The sequence below is a fragment of the Pungitius pungitius genome, chromosome 2 (genome assembly GCF_949316345.1).
Source record: "Pungitius pungitius chromosome 2, fPunPun2.1, whole genome shotgun sequence".
In the NCBI taxonomy this organism is placed as follows: Eukaryota; Metazoa; Chordata; class Actinopteri; order Perciformes; family Gasterosteidae; genus Pungitius; species Pungitius pungitius.
Window position 1 is genome coordinate 32387734 of NC_084901.1, and position 17783 is coordinate 32405516.

Here is a 17783-nt window from a genome sequence, read left to right on the forward strand (position 1 = left end):
AATAGATGCATTTGACACTGAATTTCAGGCCGAAACTATAGTGTTATTCCCTCACAGAAAATGTGCATGCAACCAGCAACCATTATAACTTATGCACGATTTCTTTTAGAATTAACTCAGTTGGAATAATACATGTCGCTGTGCAATCCATACCTTTTTCTGGATGTATCCCTGCAGCTTAATGTTGAAGCCACCTTGAATAGAATTCGAAAATCTGGGATTTTGGTTCAGCAGCCAGTTTTTTTGCATATGGCTTTTACACGGTGGCTTTATGTGGTTTTTGCTCTTTTAACAGGTTTTTACTGTGTAAGTAATAAACTGTCACAATGAGCAAACAGCCGCTTCTCAGGTCTCTACATTTTGGTATATGGGCATAAATGGTTTAAGGGGTTGATGAGAAAATATTTCTATATACACTGTGAGCACAAATAATAATAATAAAATTGATGGAATCCGATTGTCATTCCAGTGGGCCACGTGCACAGCCAAGTCAACGATGAGGCAACCTGCGCCTCATGGGTCACCGGGGGCAGAGACCCGCTTTACACGACACCCGTGAGGTGGAATTAGTGAAATTCTAGATTCCATAGTAAGCACATCTTTCTGTCTGCAGTCGTCTCTATTGGACACTTGAAGGCGCCATTACCATGCACATGGAAGGAGTGTGTGTGTATTAATAAAACCTTAAAAAAAAAAAAAAACGTGACATGTTGTTAAGCTACAGTGTCCTTGGTGCGACTTTCCACTCCCCCACGTTTAGTCGGATCTCAACCTCTTCCACCTGGCGTGTTGTTGACGTGTTGTTATTGGACGAGCCGGTCACACAGAAGACTCAGGACGCCAAGATTGGCGACACTATATTACTGGCTGGAGTCTCGCTACAGACCAAATGATTATTATACAGACCAAAAAAACACAGATATTGTCGTTAAATTGCCCTCATCGACAAAACAAAAAAACCCCACACTGGACTCTGTGTTGCTCTGTATATGAGCTTCGCACTTGGAGCTTTGCCTTTACGCGCAAGTGAGCGCTCACATGGCTCCTCGACAGAAAACGGTCGTAGTGCGCCAAAGAAGAGCCTTGGTGACTGGAGAGGATCTTCACCGAGGACAGACACTGGAGCTCCTGGCATCTTTAGCACATTTGAAATGAACTTCTTGTGTTTCCCTGCGTGCAGTCTGTTAACATTCAGGTTACCATGTTGTCAGAGTTGGCGTCTTCCTCGCACCACTCCAAAGGCAGAGCGGGGTTGTCTCAAAGTTCACGACTCCCTCCAGTGAAAGCATTTTGGATTTTTGGGGATGTAGATCTTTTTGTATCCAGCTGTGTGACACTACAACGGACGATTCCCACTATGGCCGCTGCGCCCTGAGGAAAGATGGAGTTGGATTTGGATGTTGGGGAGGCGGTGGGGCTAAACGGGTCGGACTGTTCGTCCCGGAACGAGAGCGACCGCGGGGCGAGCGCCTCCTCCACCGGGCTGTCCACCACGCTGGCCAGCGTGCTGATCTTCACCATCGTAGTGGACATCCTGGGCAATGTGCTGGTCATCCTGTCGGTGTACAGGAACAAAAAGCTGAGGAATGCAGGTGAGAGACACAACCGAACACAGCCCAAGATGTACATGCCGACGGCGGCTTTATTCTGGAAAGGTGTTTAAATTAGGCCAAACACACACACACACACACTCTACATTTAACATGTGTTTGTGTTATTTCAGATAGAAAAATGTGTTTTAAAAGCAGACTTTTTAATTGGCTCAAAACAAAAACGAGAATTCTCCATCTGAATGACCTCTAGTGCGATGCCTTGCTTCCCTCTCTTCATTCACAACTATTATTATGTAATCCAACTTGTAGCGTGTGACCTCTGCTCTGGGCTCGACAATCAGGCTGCTATCTGAAGTGAGCCTCCAGTCTGAGTGGGTGGGGAGGGGGGGGGGGGGGGTCGTCCACAGCTTTGCCTGTCTGTCTTCATATCTCTCCATAAATGATAAAACCTTCTCTCCTGCATCTGGAGCGTTTTCCATGCTTCTCCTTCCCAGATGATTCCGCTCCTACTTAAATGAGGTCCCGTCGTGTTGCATAAGCAACAACGGTGAGGAATGCTGTTGTATTGGTCATTTGGTTTTCATCATTCAATCATTTCCAGTGTTTCATTCTCCCCATCAATATGTGCTAAGTATTCCCCTGACCAAATATGCCAGTTTAAAAAAAAACACAGAATAAACTTTGATCTTTTTTGCCATCGGTGAATAAAAATTACATCTTGACTTAAATTATACTATAAAAAGGAGTCTATTAATATAGCAAATAAGCTATGCAACGTTTTATGGATTTTTTTATCATTCCTAAATAAATGCAATGTACAAGGTTTCAAAAATTGTGTGTTTCTGACACATAATACTTATTTTGTAATACAATTAATTTCAATGATATGACCTCATGTTTTTGTTTTCCAAAAATAACTAAATGGAATACTGAGATGTTTCGTCAAGAACAAAATCTATAAAAGCAAAACTGTGTGGCGTTTTGCTGCTTTGAACATATATATATATATATATATATATATATATATATATATACTGGAGATAAATGACAATGTACCATGAGCTCTGCAGGTAAAAGTCAAGAACGCCTGCTCTTAGTAAAAAGATAAAACTCAAGGATCACAACATATTGCCAATGAGCACATGCAAACCAGGCAAATGGATTACATCATTACGTGTTTGTAATAATTAGCTTTTAATTATAATTTGAAATACATTGCATAACACACTCAATGAGGTCCATGCACACAGTAGCCAAGCGTTGTTTGCCGCGGAGTATAGGAGCACGAAGAATGATTTGATTATCTGGTTTGCAACATCTCCACAGTAGACTGGTCTCAAACAAGAGGGCGAAACGGCCCCGTTCAAAAGTCCTCTTTATGTCACTGGACTACAGCCACTGCAGTGATTAGTGAACTCATGTCACCCTTCTGCTACTTCATTGGTCCCGTCAAGTCACGGTTAATTGCACCGAGACATGGAGCATATCTGGGACTAATGCGTGATATAGTGAGATATAATGCATGGTTTACAGTGAAGTCATATATTGTAATGTGTCAGGTTGGCTCTGAATACATCCCTCTCTCCATCACACACCAGTCAGACTGCAGGTTGGCTTCTACACACACACACACACACACTGCAGCAGGACCTTTCATCTCGGCTTCCCTTCAACACACAAGCCTTGCCACCTTATATCCCACCACTCCCAAAAAAATGCATCTGCATGTGTGCACATTTTGTAACAATTATGCTATATCATCTAAGAGAATGAATTTGTCCCCATTATCTTCATGCGTTTCCAGAGCTGGTACCACATGTTCTGTATTGAAAAGGTTTGCAGGTTCTTTCAAGTGTGCAAATGTAAAATGATCAATCCAGTGAATCTGGATCAAAGGGAAGAGCGTGGCATAGGGCTGCCAATGGGGGTCGACGTTAGAGTTTCCCCACTGGGTTTAACCATACTAAAAATACATTCTGAAAATGCACTCATGAGAGAGAGAGAGAGGGAGAAGGGAGAGCAAAAGAAAACGACGATAGGGAGCAGATGGAGGTAATAACGAAAGAATGAACTTGTCTGTGTGCGAGTGTGCATGTGCATGCTTGCGCATGCATGCCTGCATGCATGCATGCACGGGAACACACGCACTTCCAAGTCAGGAGCTGTGCTGTTTTATGAGGTTTGGAGATTGAATTTAGTTAAATCATGTGCCCCTTCCACATCCACCTAAAAACCGGAGTGTCCAGAGGGGGGGCGGGGGGGGGGGGGGGGGTTAATTCAGTCAGCGGTTAGTGAGTCAAACCAGAAGCCAGTTTAAATTAAAAGCTCAGATCCAGGGGGATTATCACTGTAGCACTCTACATTAAACATGTCTTCCTTCCCCAACAAAAAATAGTACATGGCCTTCAGTTTTCTATCGTGGTCATCATAGAGGCGGAATATCCATCCGATTGGGATTATTTGAACAAAGCACATCTAAATAAGGTAAATACAGGGTTATGTAACAATTCTTCTTTGAATAGTGGTCTGTTCTTATTCAAATTTTCACAATTTACTAAAGTCCTTGGGTGGCTGGAATGGCGCCCACCAGGGGTCTTATTTTCTCAGACACGGCAGATCTGATTGGTGGATGGCCTTTGATGAAGACCATGATGTTTTTTTGGCCGGTCTCACGGTGGGCTGCATCACCAAAAGGCAGCTTTTGTCATTTTAATTTTAAACTTCTTCCAATTAAATTCTCTGGCTGGTTGAGGAGGAGTTTCTGGAGTAGTCCTGACAGTCCTGAATGCAAAAGCCCTTGCCGAGAGGTTATTGATGCTTATTTATGATGAGACTGACGGGGTCTAATAAAATCAAATTTGCATTTGCACTTATTGTAGGCCGTAATAATCCTCACATTGTTGATGTCCAGCCAAATCCAAGTGATACTTTCCGTCCTACACATAGCCAACGTCTTTCAATATGGCCGAGTGAGTCAAAGTGCAGTATATCCCGGTTCCTGTGTGAGCAGTGAAGGTAATGGGATTCAGAAGGTGGGTTTGACATTGGAATGGAACATAAGTCTTTGTGATACAGTTTTATCACGGTGCCATGCAACTTGTCAAACTAAAACTTCACTCGGCTTCATTACCCAATTGTGCTCCCACTTTGCATTCTTTTTTATTTTCTACCATTATTCCTATTACTTTTATTATCAATATACAGAACAATTCAGTAAAAAATTAAGAAATATGCCATGAATATGTTGTTTACCGAGCCAAGAATGAAACATATGCTGGTCCTTATTCCGTTTGGGAGGTTGTTTCCTTGAAATAATGCTGCAGCCTTGTGTGGGCTGGATGACTCTGGTGGTTCTATTCAGGCAGAGCTGAAAAGTTGCCTGGTGTATTGTTTCAATTTATATTTCATTCGCCACAAAATGTGACAGATATGTGACAGACAGACACTCCCTGGTTGCTCAGGAGTCTCAGGAGGGAGACACTTACAGCAAGACTCGGTTGACACGATGCGAAGAGTGTACCGTGAAATCAGATCACATGGCCAATGCTGTCAGAGATGTTGTGGGCTGCAACCAATCAGCTGTTGGAGTTCTATTAAACCCGCACTCCGTTATAATAATAGCTCCCATGGACTTCAGCCGGCAAGACCGTTATTGTTCAGCTGTTTTACACTAAAACAATCATGGTCTACAGTGCCGTGAGTTCGGGGTGTGATAAGCATCGAGCGGGCCAAGTTGTTTAATCAAACAGCGGGAGGCGGCGGTTATCGGCCAATGTTTTAATAATAGATGCCAACAAAACAAAGAGTCATCTGGCCGCTTCACAGCGAGCCCCCTCAGCGGTGCTTTAGCACCTACCTCATCCTCTTGATGACAAAGCGGTGAGAGGGTTCAGCCAGAGAGAGCTATGAGGGTTGCACCAGGCCCTGTCCCACTAGCTCACTTGATAGCACCGAGCCGCGTGATGTCAGCCGGGATTCAGAACCCTGCACGATGACAAATGCACACAGTGAGCACTGCGAGCGTCACAAATACAATCTGACAGATTTGCCCACTGAGCTGACTGGAGGATAAAGAGCAAACGCTTTTATTTTTTTTATCTCAGTGGGCCCGAGAGACGGCTCGGGCTGCTTTGGAAGCTTAGAAATCGAATGCCGCTGAATACCTGCGTCAGGCATGAGGGGGAAACACTCCACCGACATCTGACTTTTCTTGTAAAAATAAAACAAAAAAAGACTCCCAGTGGGAATATAATGACATGATTATGATGTCGCATGTTCCTTGTTGTTTCTCGTTACCACATTCATTCAATCGAGTTCAGTAAAAGTCAGTTGAAATTAGACACACTGCAGAGGCGCTGTCCCTGAGGGGGATTGTAACCAGCTTTGAATGCAGAGGATTGATGGCCAACATGTGTTTTAAATTCCATCATATCTGCCAATCAAAGCTGTTGTTTCAGCTGTTGAGCAAGAGTCTTTCGCCCTGCACATTCACAGACTTCAGCTGGTGGTTTATGTTATATCACCCCTTGAATAACCCCAATGTCTGACAAACAAAGTTTGTAAAATGAGCTTTTCAGATTATTTACAGAAAGCATAAATATTTATACTCTTAGCAGTGATGTAATGATGCGCCAGAAACGGGAAAGGAGTTATTAATGACATGCAGACATAATAATATTTATTAACCTTTAGTAACAGGTTTATTTTGATTTGCTCGAAACAACATCATAAGATCATCAAAAGACGTGTGCCAGTAAGTAAAAGGAAAAACATGGTTTAACTGGATTTAATTGCGGACGGAAATGAGTTATTTCTGTAAAATCTCCACTAATCTTGACTCTGAGGTGAAGCTCACATACAGACACACACCCACACACACACACACATATACACCCTTTATTGCACAATAAAGCAAAACACCACTTAAACTGCATGGAGTCTCCGCTGCGCTAGTTATCTATCGTCTTAATCCTACACATTCAAGTTTGATCTATTGTTTTATCCGCCCACCCACAACAGCTGGCTAACAATATCGGACGCCAAGATTCACCTCTTCCAAAGATATATCCTGCTTTTTATGAGCTCAATTGAACATCAACTTGATTGAGGAATTTTATTGTTATCGACCTGCCAATTAGAATTATGTCACTGCAACAAATGTATTGTGTGAGTTGCGAAATAATGTCATTGTTTAACAACCAGACTAGGAATCTACAGCCATGCCAGCGGCTGTAACTTGTTAAACTGAGATGGGAGTTTAGCGTATTAGGCTGCTATTGTTTGCTAATTAGCACCAAACACAAACTACAGCGGGTGCTGATGGGAATGTTGTTAATTTTGCAGGTATTTGGTCCACAGCCAAAGTACTGTAGATTTTAAAAATGATAACTCAATCCCCAGAATGACCATAAGCAGTGGGACATGAATGTCAGTGGTATTAGTCATCGTAATCCAAAAAATGTCGTTCACCAAAAACCTCAAATGTGAATCTCACAGAGAGAGAAAGTCTGCTGAAGGACGAATTGAGTGGGATTCATCCCCTTGGCACCAAACCCCTGTCAATCCTGTCAGTAGTTATATTTAAGTGGTAAATTGAGCACCACTAGCATCCACAGAGATAAAAAATAAATGAAAATGTTGTTTACTGTAGTGGGGAGTAAGTGTCAAATGCCTCATCAAAATGAACCACAGAGGGCACAATGGAAAACACAGCTGGACCTCCGTGACGCTCCATTGACGTGCCGCGTGGTTCCGTCACTCACCAGTTTGGGTCATGTTTTGTTCTGTCACCCCAAACCTCTCCTGTTTCTCAAGGCAACATCTTCGTGGTGAGTTTGTCCGTGGCGGACCTGGTGGTGGCCCTGTACCCGTACCCTCTGGTCCTGACAGCCATCTTCCACGATGACTGGACCATGGGCGACCTGCACTGCCAGGCGTGCGGCTTCGTCATGGGCCTGAGCGTCATCGGCTCCATCTTCAACATCACGGCCATCGCCATCAACCGCTACTGCTACATCTGCCACAGCCTCCACTACGACCGGCTGTACAGTCTGAGGAACACCTGCTGCTACCTGGGCCTCACCTGGCTCCTGACGGCGCTCGCCACGGTGCCAAACTTCTTTGTCGGCTCGCTGCAGTACGACCCGCGCGTCTACTCCTGCACCTTCGCCCAGACGGTCAGCTCGTACTACACCATCTCGGTGGTGGTCATTCACTTTCTGATCCCACTGTCGGTGGTGTCCTACTGCTACATGAGGATATGGGTGCTGGTGATTCGAGTGAAACGTCGCGTGAAACCGGAGCTGAGGACCAAACTGAAACCCAGCGACATGAGGAACTTCCTGACGATGTTTGTGGTGTTTGTCTTGTTCGCGGTGTGCTGGGCTCCGCTTAACCTCATTGGACTGGCGGTCGCTATAAACCCAGAAAGAGTTGCGCCCAACATACCCGAGTGGCTCTTTGTCACAAGCTACTTCATGGCGTACTTCAACAGTTGCCTCAACGCCGTCATTTATGGGCTGCTCAACCAAAACTTCCGCAAAGAATACAAGACCATCGTTCTCGGTCTTTGTGTCCCACGTTTGCTCCTCACGGAGACCTCCAAGTGTGGCACAGAGGGACTGAAGAGCAAGCCTATACCGGCTTTTACGAACAATAATGTAGCAGAGATAAATGTGTAATCTGTTTTAGCGGGTCTGTGCCATATTTCGTCCAGTGCCTTCCATGCGATTTGTGGCAAAGATGCAAACATAGTTTCCCTTTCGGACCGTGTCAGACACACCATTGCCTCGTGTTGAGATGAAAAACATCACAGTTTGATCACTGGTGTGTTGTGCCGTCTTTGTAATTCTGCACTCTGTTTAAAAAAAAAAAAACATATTCAGGTAACAGTATTTGTCCAAAAACATTCAGAGATTCAGTCACTTCACTTTAAACTGGGTACCTTGTGCACCAGAATAACGCACTGCATATTTGCACCGATTGATGGTGGAAGGTTAATAGAATAAACGTATTTATCTCTTTGCTCGTAAATACAGCATTAACAATGGAAGATTCTAAAGGTTGCTTGTTTTAGTTCAAAGTACCTCTGTATCTGACATATTGCAGCTTTAATGAAAATGAAGGACGTTTGCATTTATTATTTTTCACCCTTGGTTCGTATGAATATCTCAAGCTCCTTCTCGCTGGGAATGTAGCCTGTGTTTATTCATCATGATGCTGGTTCACCCTCAGGCTTGTCTTCTGAGCCGCGATGCCCTCATAAAAACAAGAAGAAATGTCTGAAACAGACTTTTGTGTGAATAGAAGAATATGTGCCTTCAGATAGTAAAATTGTATTCTCTCACAGTGTCAATTTTTCAGTAAAACCAAACTTTAAACTGCCTTGACTGCTGGATCAATTTCATAAGACAAAATGATGAAGGCCTCAGACATCCCCCTTTGGACCCTGGATGATTTAGACATTTTGAAAATGAACAGATGAGTACAGCTATCCTCCTTGTTTATTAAATTGCTGGGGGGGGCGTGATACGCATCAGGAGCCAGAGATGTAATTACGTGTTTGTGCAAGTGCGCCTGAGCGCACGTCACCTTCGCTGAGATGAGCTCTGACAGCCTCCCAGCAAACCGCGAGCAGTTCACCTCACACGGAGGCTCCGAGATGTCAATGTGACGCGTTCTTGATATGATGCTCTGTCACTGGAATATTAAAGAGGCTACACATGCACCATGTCTAATTCAACGGATTCTTATAAATATGTTCTGCACAACATTTACTGTCATGTCAGTGTTCTGTTTTTGCTGCTCCGCTGTGCTACGCTGCAACTAACCCCGGTCGGGCCGCCTGATTCCTGACTGAATGAAACTCTGTATGCGACGGTTACGGAATGTTGATCTTCGATGAATCACGGGGGGCTGTCAAGCTGCAGAGCGGCAATGTAACGCAAAACGGCCCAAATCCATCTTGCGATCTTTGCAAGACAGTGCTCTGATGTGGAAGAAAGAAGCAGCCCACATGCCAGTGGCGGGTCAGCTCCAGATGAGTGGCTAAAGGGCCTTGAGGGAACATGACGCGTTGACGAGTCACAGACTAATGGCGGGCGACTCTTCTCTTCTCTTCTCCTCGCCCACCTATCTTCGTTCTCTCCTCTTAATGATGATTCCGCCCACATGTATTTATCTGCCAAGGAATTGTTTGACATTCTGGTAAATGTGCTCTTTTGTTTTCTAACACAAGAGGATAATAAACTGTATTTGTCCGCTGAGTATGGATCTACAGTCAGGACACAGCCAGCTGAGCTTGGCGTAAAGAATGAAAGTTGAGGGACACAGATAGCCCAAAGGTTTACAAAGGGTCCACCAATGGTGGATAGCTTTTGATTATGATATACAGTGACTTTGTGAATAAATAGTTGGCAGTTAAGCCTGTTATTTCAAATGAATAGAACATTTATTTTTGAATGTTCAAGGACAGAGCTATCTGCTTTGACTCTAGTCTGCTGCATTCACACACACTGTGCATGTGACACTGTCTCCCTGGTTTCTCTGTAGGGTGAGCTCCAGGCACACCATCGATCCTTAATATCAATTATTTGTCGGAATTACATATTATGAATTACATCAAGTTGTCAGATACAAGGCTTGACTAATATTTTTTTTCCCCACCGTGCAGTGCATTTGCGGTCGTCGAGGCCAGTGAGAACATATCGTCCTTCTCGTGGTTGCTGAGATGAAGATAATTTCCACCACACACAATGCACGAAGAGCGAAGCGCCACGCGGTGCAACGGTAGCATGCCGCGGCGGTTTACTGCCTCACCAGAGGAACACGAATGCAGCACTTCTATGCACAGAGGAATGTCTACAGCTCTTGCACATCAGTGCATTTTACAGCAGTGGGGTCTCACGGTGAGCCTGCTGCCCCGATAGCAAGTTTCCAAATGGATGTGTTCGTCGGGTTTAGCGCTGCCTGTGTTCTCATGCATGTGACGCGTTCCTACATTTCTCAATGGGCTGTGGGTCACAATACTACCAGGAGGTGTTTGGTGGCGGGGGGGCGGGGGGGGTCCAAGGAAGCCAATGAGAGCAGGAAATGTGGATGATGGTCATAATAAATGCCTTCATTTTATTACTACACCGAGGAGTGTACAGCAGTGTATATTATAGATAAAATGTAAATGTTTAGGTTTTTCTACTTGACAAAATGTCCCCACGCCCCTTGTTTGTTAACAGGGATTTGCGGTGATGCCAGTGGGGAAAAAATTACTCAAAGTAAAGGTACAAACACAACTATGTAAATATACTTAATTACCAGTGAGATAGTTGCCTTTAAAAAAGGCAATATTATCTGCTATATAATTTGCCAAACACTAAATATTGTGTACGAAGAAGTACACTGATCCACAGTATCAGCAGGACTGCCAAGAGAAAGAAAAATGAATAAATTCATCCCACAATTAAAAGTTGTTTTTTCTTCTAAAGACTAAATAATAAATATGGACAAGTAATAACTTCAAAAGGTGTGCATTTTAGACACAGCTGTTTAACTGTATTTTAAACACAAAACTAGACACATTTGAACATCATAGAGGCAGAATTCAGAATTCCCACGACAATCGCATAGATCAACGCATTAACTTTGAGCGTATTTACATGTCTATTTTTCACAGGCTTGCTGTTCAACCCCTGGGTTTTTGCTAACCCAAGTTAGCAAGAGTATACCTACATGTGAGTGCTAACAATCTAGGATTTAGACATTTCTGTTGACAATGCACTTCAAACACAGTGCTTGAATACATACTTCATTACCTTTATACTGTACTTTCACATGCAAGAAAATGCCAAAAACAATCCTCTCACTTTTAGCTGAAGTTGTAAAAGCAGCGAATGACAAAGAAGAGAATAGCATTGAACTATTTTTAGTGTTTTGAGCTATTTGTACTCTCATTTGGAATGGAAACTTCATTTCCATTTAGTCACAACATTTTGGCACCGTCACTCGGTCAAAACAACAGGTGTGGTGTCGAGTGTGGTGCCTCATGTTTGACGTGGAGCACTAGTGACACATGGAATGGAAAAGGCACTGCTCGGGGAGTCGGGACGGAGAGAGCCATGGGAACGGTCAAAGGTCAATGCACTTGTGCAAGGACCATTTAGTACTAAAATTAACTTGCAACAACGAACCCTTAGCCAGATGACTTTTTTAAAACTTCAATTTTGGATGGTTTAATTAAATGTGATATTCCCACCATAACGGGGTGAAGATGTTTATTTGGAATTATTTTTTTGTTTTGCTTTTGTTTCCAGAGAAAATAAAAGTTAAGAGTGATCGAAAGATGGAATTTAGAATTTTTGAATGATTAAACATGACCTGTTCATGAATGAGAGGTCCTATATGATATTGATATGGACAGAGATATTAACATCTGAACTCCAGACGTCTGCATACAGTACTGAGTACAAAAATATCTGTTTGTCTCCGATATGGATCATGAAACAAAACAGCTGATATTTATTGTTATTAAATATCAGTCAGTTGTTCATCCAGCGACCAATGAAAGAAACCTATTGAATAAGGCATTTCATGTCAACACGTGGTCTCATTTGGAAAATCAATTAAGAGTGAAACTGGGATGAAGAGTGAAATAATAATTTTTTTAAACACATCATTGGATTTTTCTTAATGGCTCTGTCTGGTTCACTTTTGTCAGTCTTTTTTCAAATGAAATGTGTTTTGGGGAACCTGCTGAGCGCGATACAGATGAGAACAAAGCCAACTGGAGCAGAAAGTGCCACTCCTTGACAACACGACAGCGAGACTTCACCCAAACCCACACGCAGCCCACAACAATATGTATACAGGCCGCACAAAATGGACTAAATGTCTCTGTCTTACACCTACAATCAAATCAGGAAATCCAGCGTTTAGTTATTCAGGAATGTAGTGTACACAAGCAGACAAGACACAAAAATGTCTCAAAAAACACTTGACTAGCAAGCTTACGTCCATATTTTTGGAGTGTGGATATGGGAATGGGAAGAAAAGTGAAATATCATGTTTTCATTTTCCCTCACAAATCTGTGAAAAAGGAAGATGTCAAAGTTTGTCTGACAGGGGACGTGATGCTGATTTGACCATTTCCTGGTACATTGAAAAGTAAACCACCTCTGATCAACCCAAACAGAGCTTGTTTTTTTTTTACAATGAACCTCAAACTATATACAATGTCCCGTGAAACAGATGCCCTACATAAACCCAGACAGGTGTCTTTTACATCAACGTATGAAGTGGAGAAAAAAAGATTCTGAGAAAGAGAATGGCAAAACAAATGAATAAGAGCCATAAACATTATTGGGGCCTTAGGGATATACATTAAACCTGAATGTTTGTTCTTCTAAATGTAGTTCCCAAGAGTGTAGGCTATAAGAATATGATCAGTCGAATCTATTTAAAGTTCCTTGCGTAAATATTTTGTATATTTACCTTTGTTGGCCTACTGCACGTAAGCATTTATTATTGTATTAAACGTTGTAAACCAAGTTACTTTGCAAACAAAACACCATACAAAATATTAAACATCTGATAAATCATTTTTAGAAATGTATGCAAGATTATTGACAATTTCAATACAGCTTTATTATATATTTGCTTAAGAGTTGATTACCTCTATATTTAAATAAGAAATGTATAGAAGTACACTTCATCTAAAAAATATACCAAGTCCAAGCGAGACAAACATGACGTCAAACTGGTCACGTGACGATCCCATGACCCTATGCGGAAGGAGACGCTTGAGCTACGGAGACACCACATCACAAACGGGGGAATCGCTAACATTCACTGCGTATATTTCACGTTTTCCATCTTAACCTCTTCTCCGATCGGCCCAGCAATGGACGGATCTGTCGGAGCAGCTTCTGACGCCGGGCCCCCGGCGTATTACAGGGGGTGAGCGAACACTAATAACGTACTTTATACCCGCAACTAGCTAACCCAGCTAGCTAACCAGGCTAGTTAGCTTAGCCTCTCCGGGCTGACGTCTGTTTTAAACCCCCCCCCCCCCCTCCCCCCTCCCCGTGCTGCGCGATGTTCAGCAAGTCCCAAAGTCTACACGATACTTGTATTCCGTGTGGTGTAATCCTTGAACGCATCATTAATTAATCCAGCATGCAACCCGTCGCTCCTACACAGCTCTCACGTGACTCTCTGTTATCCATCCGGGCCGATTGACACAACTTGTACTCCTGCAGAAATGAAAGCTCCCTGGTGTCAGCCCTCAAGACGCTGTTGTTCTTCACCATCCTGATGGTGACGCTGCCCATTGGACTCTACTTTGCTACCAAGGCGTACCTCTTTGAGGGTAAGCTTCACCTTGTTTTGTTCCTGTGGCGTAGATGACAGGAAACCACCGACGAGCCTCTTCACTTTGTGGCCAACTGAAATCAAATATTTTCATGTATAAAAAGCCTAGTAGGGCATAGACTATAATGACTTTACCTTCTGCACAAACAATTTGTCTTTCTTCGTTTCATGTACGTTAATATCTCTTTTACTTTACTGTAGTAAAATCCCCTATACTATTGGCCAATAATAAATCAAACTGTCACCAGAGCATCTTTGTCACTAATATCTCCATTTAAAATGATGAAGTTGTGTTATTCCAATATTTTATTGTATATAGTGTTTGAAATGACATTGAAAGCCAAGGACGGCTTAGAAGATTGTCAATTGTTTACCACGTCTTGCATACGTTCTAACGTTCACGCTGCGACTGACAAAAGCCACAAAATGTCCCACCAACGTCGGCTCCTCGCATCCAGTGTTTCTCAAGCCGTCGTTGACATGGTTTTGGGAACTAACAGCATTTTTTTATGCAAAGTCGAACACTCGAACGCGCAGCCCAACTTTGACCTGTAGTGCGTTACTGCTGTCGCACAGTAACACGCCGTCAGTTTGCAGCTTTATTTCACCGGGTGAGGTTGAATCGACTTTGTTTGTGTCACACTTTTCATTAACACAAAATGTAATTGGAACGACTAGCTACATATGCTAATTGTGCTAAAAAGGTTTTAGAAAAGGCACAGAACTTCCAACAAAGCAACTGACATCCATCCACTTAGTTGCAAGTAGTGCTACACCTAAAAAATAAATAATTAATCTGCATTCTGTTTCTAAAACAAACAAAAAAAGACACCTTTGGCCCTTTTTATTGAAGCCGCTTTTCCGTCCCTGTTTTCTCAGGTTCGATGAAGCTGTCCAGCTCCGACAGCTACTTCTACGCCGCCATCGTTGCCGTGCTCGCCGTGCATGTGGTGTTGGCCCTGTTTGTTTACGTGGCGTGGAACGAAGGCGCGCCTAAAGGGAAGGGCAAACACGATTAAGGCATGTCCCCGGCAGCCCGTAAGCCTGGAGGAGACACCGGCGTGTTCCCCCCCCCCCCCCCCCCCCCAACCACCATGGGCTCCAGCACAAAGTACCATCTCTACCAACCAGGCAGTTAGGGGATCTGGTTGCGCTTAGGCTTTAACGCAAGGTTAAAGCATGAAACTACTGTATTATTTGGTGGAGTGGACGGCCACTATTTTTAAGAGGCTTCGTTATAAGCTGCCGTTTGGCCGAGTGCTGCGAGTCCCTTCGCGGGTAAGATATGTCTCGCGTAGGTAGGAAAACATCTTTTGGGTTTTGGATGAAGAGTCCACACACACACACACACACAAAGTGAATGTCCTTGAAATATTTATATACAAAGAATCTGATTCCAAAATGCTCCACGTCCATTCTGTGAGAATTTGCAGTGCTGAATTGATCATTTTGTCCTCAAATTTCAATTATGATCCACGTACCTTTTTGACTTTAATATAAACCCAAAACTGGCTTAACTTTCATACTATTTTGGAGCATATGAATTCATGTTCTGTTCTTAATATTCAATGTGTTTAATGTAGCATATGGTGACATTTTGTAACTTTGAATTGGAATATGATTGCGATGTCTATTTGTATTCAAAGGAATGCTTTGTACTCTATGATGTTTGTTCATTTCAGGCTGTTCTCGGTTTAGTTGTGTGGTTCGGATTAAAAGGTTCATTTGCTTAAATAAACTCAAATTGTACTTTCAGTTACCCGCCTTTACATACTCAATACCCAATTGAGCCCAAAAAGATGTTTTTACTTTTGTTAATTCACAAAACCACAATCCAGATTCATATCTATTTTTTTTTGTGTCAAATTTAGCGTGGAAAGGTTTGTTTTTATTATTATTCCTCTTTAGTAATGCGTTACACTAATGACGCAAGCATGTCAGGACTTTGTGCTATTCAGATTTCTTTTGTTTAAGTTTGTCATGCCACCAGTCTCCGGTCTGTAGTGGATGGGGGGGGGGGGGGACGCAAACCCTACACTTTTTCCCAAAGCAGCATGTCATGTCTTTGTTCAAACCCGTAGAAACAGCCGGCCAGGCAGCGGCTCAGCAGAGAAGAAAATGATGAGGTCTTCAGACGCTTTATGTGATGTAATGAAAATTCCTAGTGAACTTGTGTTGTGATATCAGAGACGTAAAAGTCTTCCAGTTTGCGGGGGCCACACTAAGTGTACAAGCTTTGTTATTAATGGCCTACTGACGTACTGTTTATACAGGGTCTGGCGTATAAATTGAGGATGGATTGGGTTCACGCTGCACGGCATGTGGATTAGCGGTCATTTCTCAGTGTGAGACGTTGCCTCGCTACAACTGCCCCATGATGCATTGCTGCTGGATCCCTTGCGACAGGCTGTCAGTCAGATTTGTGAGTCAGTATAATAGAAAAAACATGACATGCTATTTTAAAAAGTCCTTGTATAATAATTTGAAACACGTTACGTTAAGTCATAGATTGTGTTTTATTTGATCAATTTATGAAAGTGATGGCAATCCAGGAAAATGCAATCATATGATAGAGCCATGGTGGCCTGGTAGAACATGTAAATACTGTCAATTTATTTTATCTTTGCTACTTTTGTTAATTAGTAAATTTAGCAAATAAATAAAAGAATAGAACATGCCAATCACACGTCCAAATGCTGTCTGAAGAAAATGTTTGAAACCAAGTGTATCATCTCTATAAAATCCACTAAATTGAGCACTCAGATTATTTCCATCAACTTCAAAAGAACTGATAATTTGGGGCCCTTTTGAAGAAAATCCAACAACAAATGACTTGGACTTTTCGTCTGTATGCCGTAAGCTTCATGACAATCTGTCTAAATCAAAGCTTCCATTGAGAACAAAGTGTTTGTAGGCTGCGGTTTGTATTATTATTAACTATACATTCTTTATGGTGTTTATACCAGAAGCAAATTCATCCGTCCCTGCAGGATATCTGGACACGCAATGACAAAATGCTCCTATACAAATTCAAATTTATTGGAATTAATACCCGATTCATCCTCTTTAAAGCGGAATTCACATCTGAATATTTCCTTGTTATCTACATTTTTGACAAGCCCAATATCCTTTATTGAGAATAAAGTCTGCTGAGGAGAATAAGAAACCTTATTGACTTCTGGGGAGAGTTTCTGCCGTCACACGGTTGCACGACCCAATATGAATATAAAGAACCGGCCAGACTAAGTGACGGCTTCAGGAGCCATTTTGGCGTCTGATTTCTATTCCTTTGGGCGTCTTTTGATCGAGCTCCCACCCGGTATTTGACAGTTTGCTGTTGGGGGCGGGGCACTGGGCTGGGGAGTTTGACTCGGCTGGTGTTGGTGACGAGGTGACAGGCCTGCGAGCGTTCAGACTGATTCAGTCAGCAAACATCAGAGCCCCGGTGTTGCCTTGTGGCTGATTTCTCTAAAGTCTGCCCTTGCAGCAGCACAAGGGCAGGCTTTGCTTCTGGCTCTTTGTCATCCATCACACGGTTAATGAAATAACAAACAAACAAAAAAAACTTGCCAAAGAGTGGCAACAGGAGCATTATTACACGCACAAATGTAAGTCCCTGAATAAACATTCGGATGATTTCATTCTGTGGGCCTTGGTAATCCTAACATGCATTCCAACCTTCAGGACAGTCTCTGTGAATGAATATTTCCTAATTGCTAATTTCCTAATTCCGTTTACTTGTACCTACTCACGTGTCTAGCAGGGTGTGGGTGGCCTTTGGCCAGCAGATGGCGTGCACAGCAGGCGCGACGTGTCGGGCGTTGAGGCTGAAGCAGAGCGAGAGGGCGGCAGAGTCCTGTGCTCCAACTG

The 17783-nt window shown here is 42.9% G+C and overlaps 2 protein-coding genes across 2 annotated transcripts; both read left to right on the forward strand.

Annotated features, from left to right (window-relative positions):
- The first annotated feature begins 760 nt into the window (after positions 1-760).
- On the forward strand, positions 761-10533 carry mtnr1c (melatonin receptor 1C). Its single transcript, XM_037462560.2, has 2 exons — positions 761-1592; positions 7368-10533. Exons 1-2 carry the CDS (start codon positions 1382-1384, stop codon positions 8231-8233), a joined length of 1077 nt encoding a protein of 358 aa, XP_037318457.2. The 5' UTR covers positions 761-1381; the 3' UTR covers positions 8234-10533.
- Positions 10534-13306: 2773 nt separating this feature from the next.
- vma21 (vacuolar ATPase assembly factor VMA21) lies at positions 13307-16594 on the forward strand. Its single transcript, XM_037461131.2, has 3 exons — positions 13307-13499; positions 13802-13911; positions 14793-16594. Exons 1-3 carry the CDS (start codon positions 13327-13329, stop codon positions 14930-14932), a joined length of 423 nt encoding a protein of 140 aa, XP_037317028.2. The 5' UTR covers positions 13307-13326; the 3' UTR covers positions 14933-16594.
- Positions 16595-17783: the final 1189 nt, after the last annotated feature.

Bases quoted from the DNA above. Each gene is read 5' to 3' on its own strand.
- mtnr1c (XM_037462560.2), top strand. From the start codon at position 1,382: ATGGAGTTGGATTTGGATGTTGGGGAGGCGGTGGGGCTAAACGGGTCG. The intron at 1,593-7,367 runs GTGAGAGACACA...CTGTTTCTCAAG, and splicing joins CAAAAAGCTGAGGAATGCAG to GCAACATCTTCGTGGTGAGT.
- vma21 (XM_037461131.2), top strand. From the start codon at position 13,327: ATGCGGAAGGAGACGCTTGAGCTACGGAGACACCACATCACAAACGGG. The intron at 13,500-13,801 runs GTGAGCGAACAC...GTACTCCTGCAG, and splicing joins CCCCCGGCGTATTACAGGGG to AAATGAAAGCTCCCTGGTGT. The intron at 13,912-14,792 runs GTAAGCTTCACC...CTGTTTTCTCAG, and splicing joins CAAGGCGTACCTCTTTGAGG to GTTCGATGAAGCTGTCCAGC.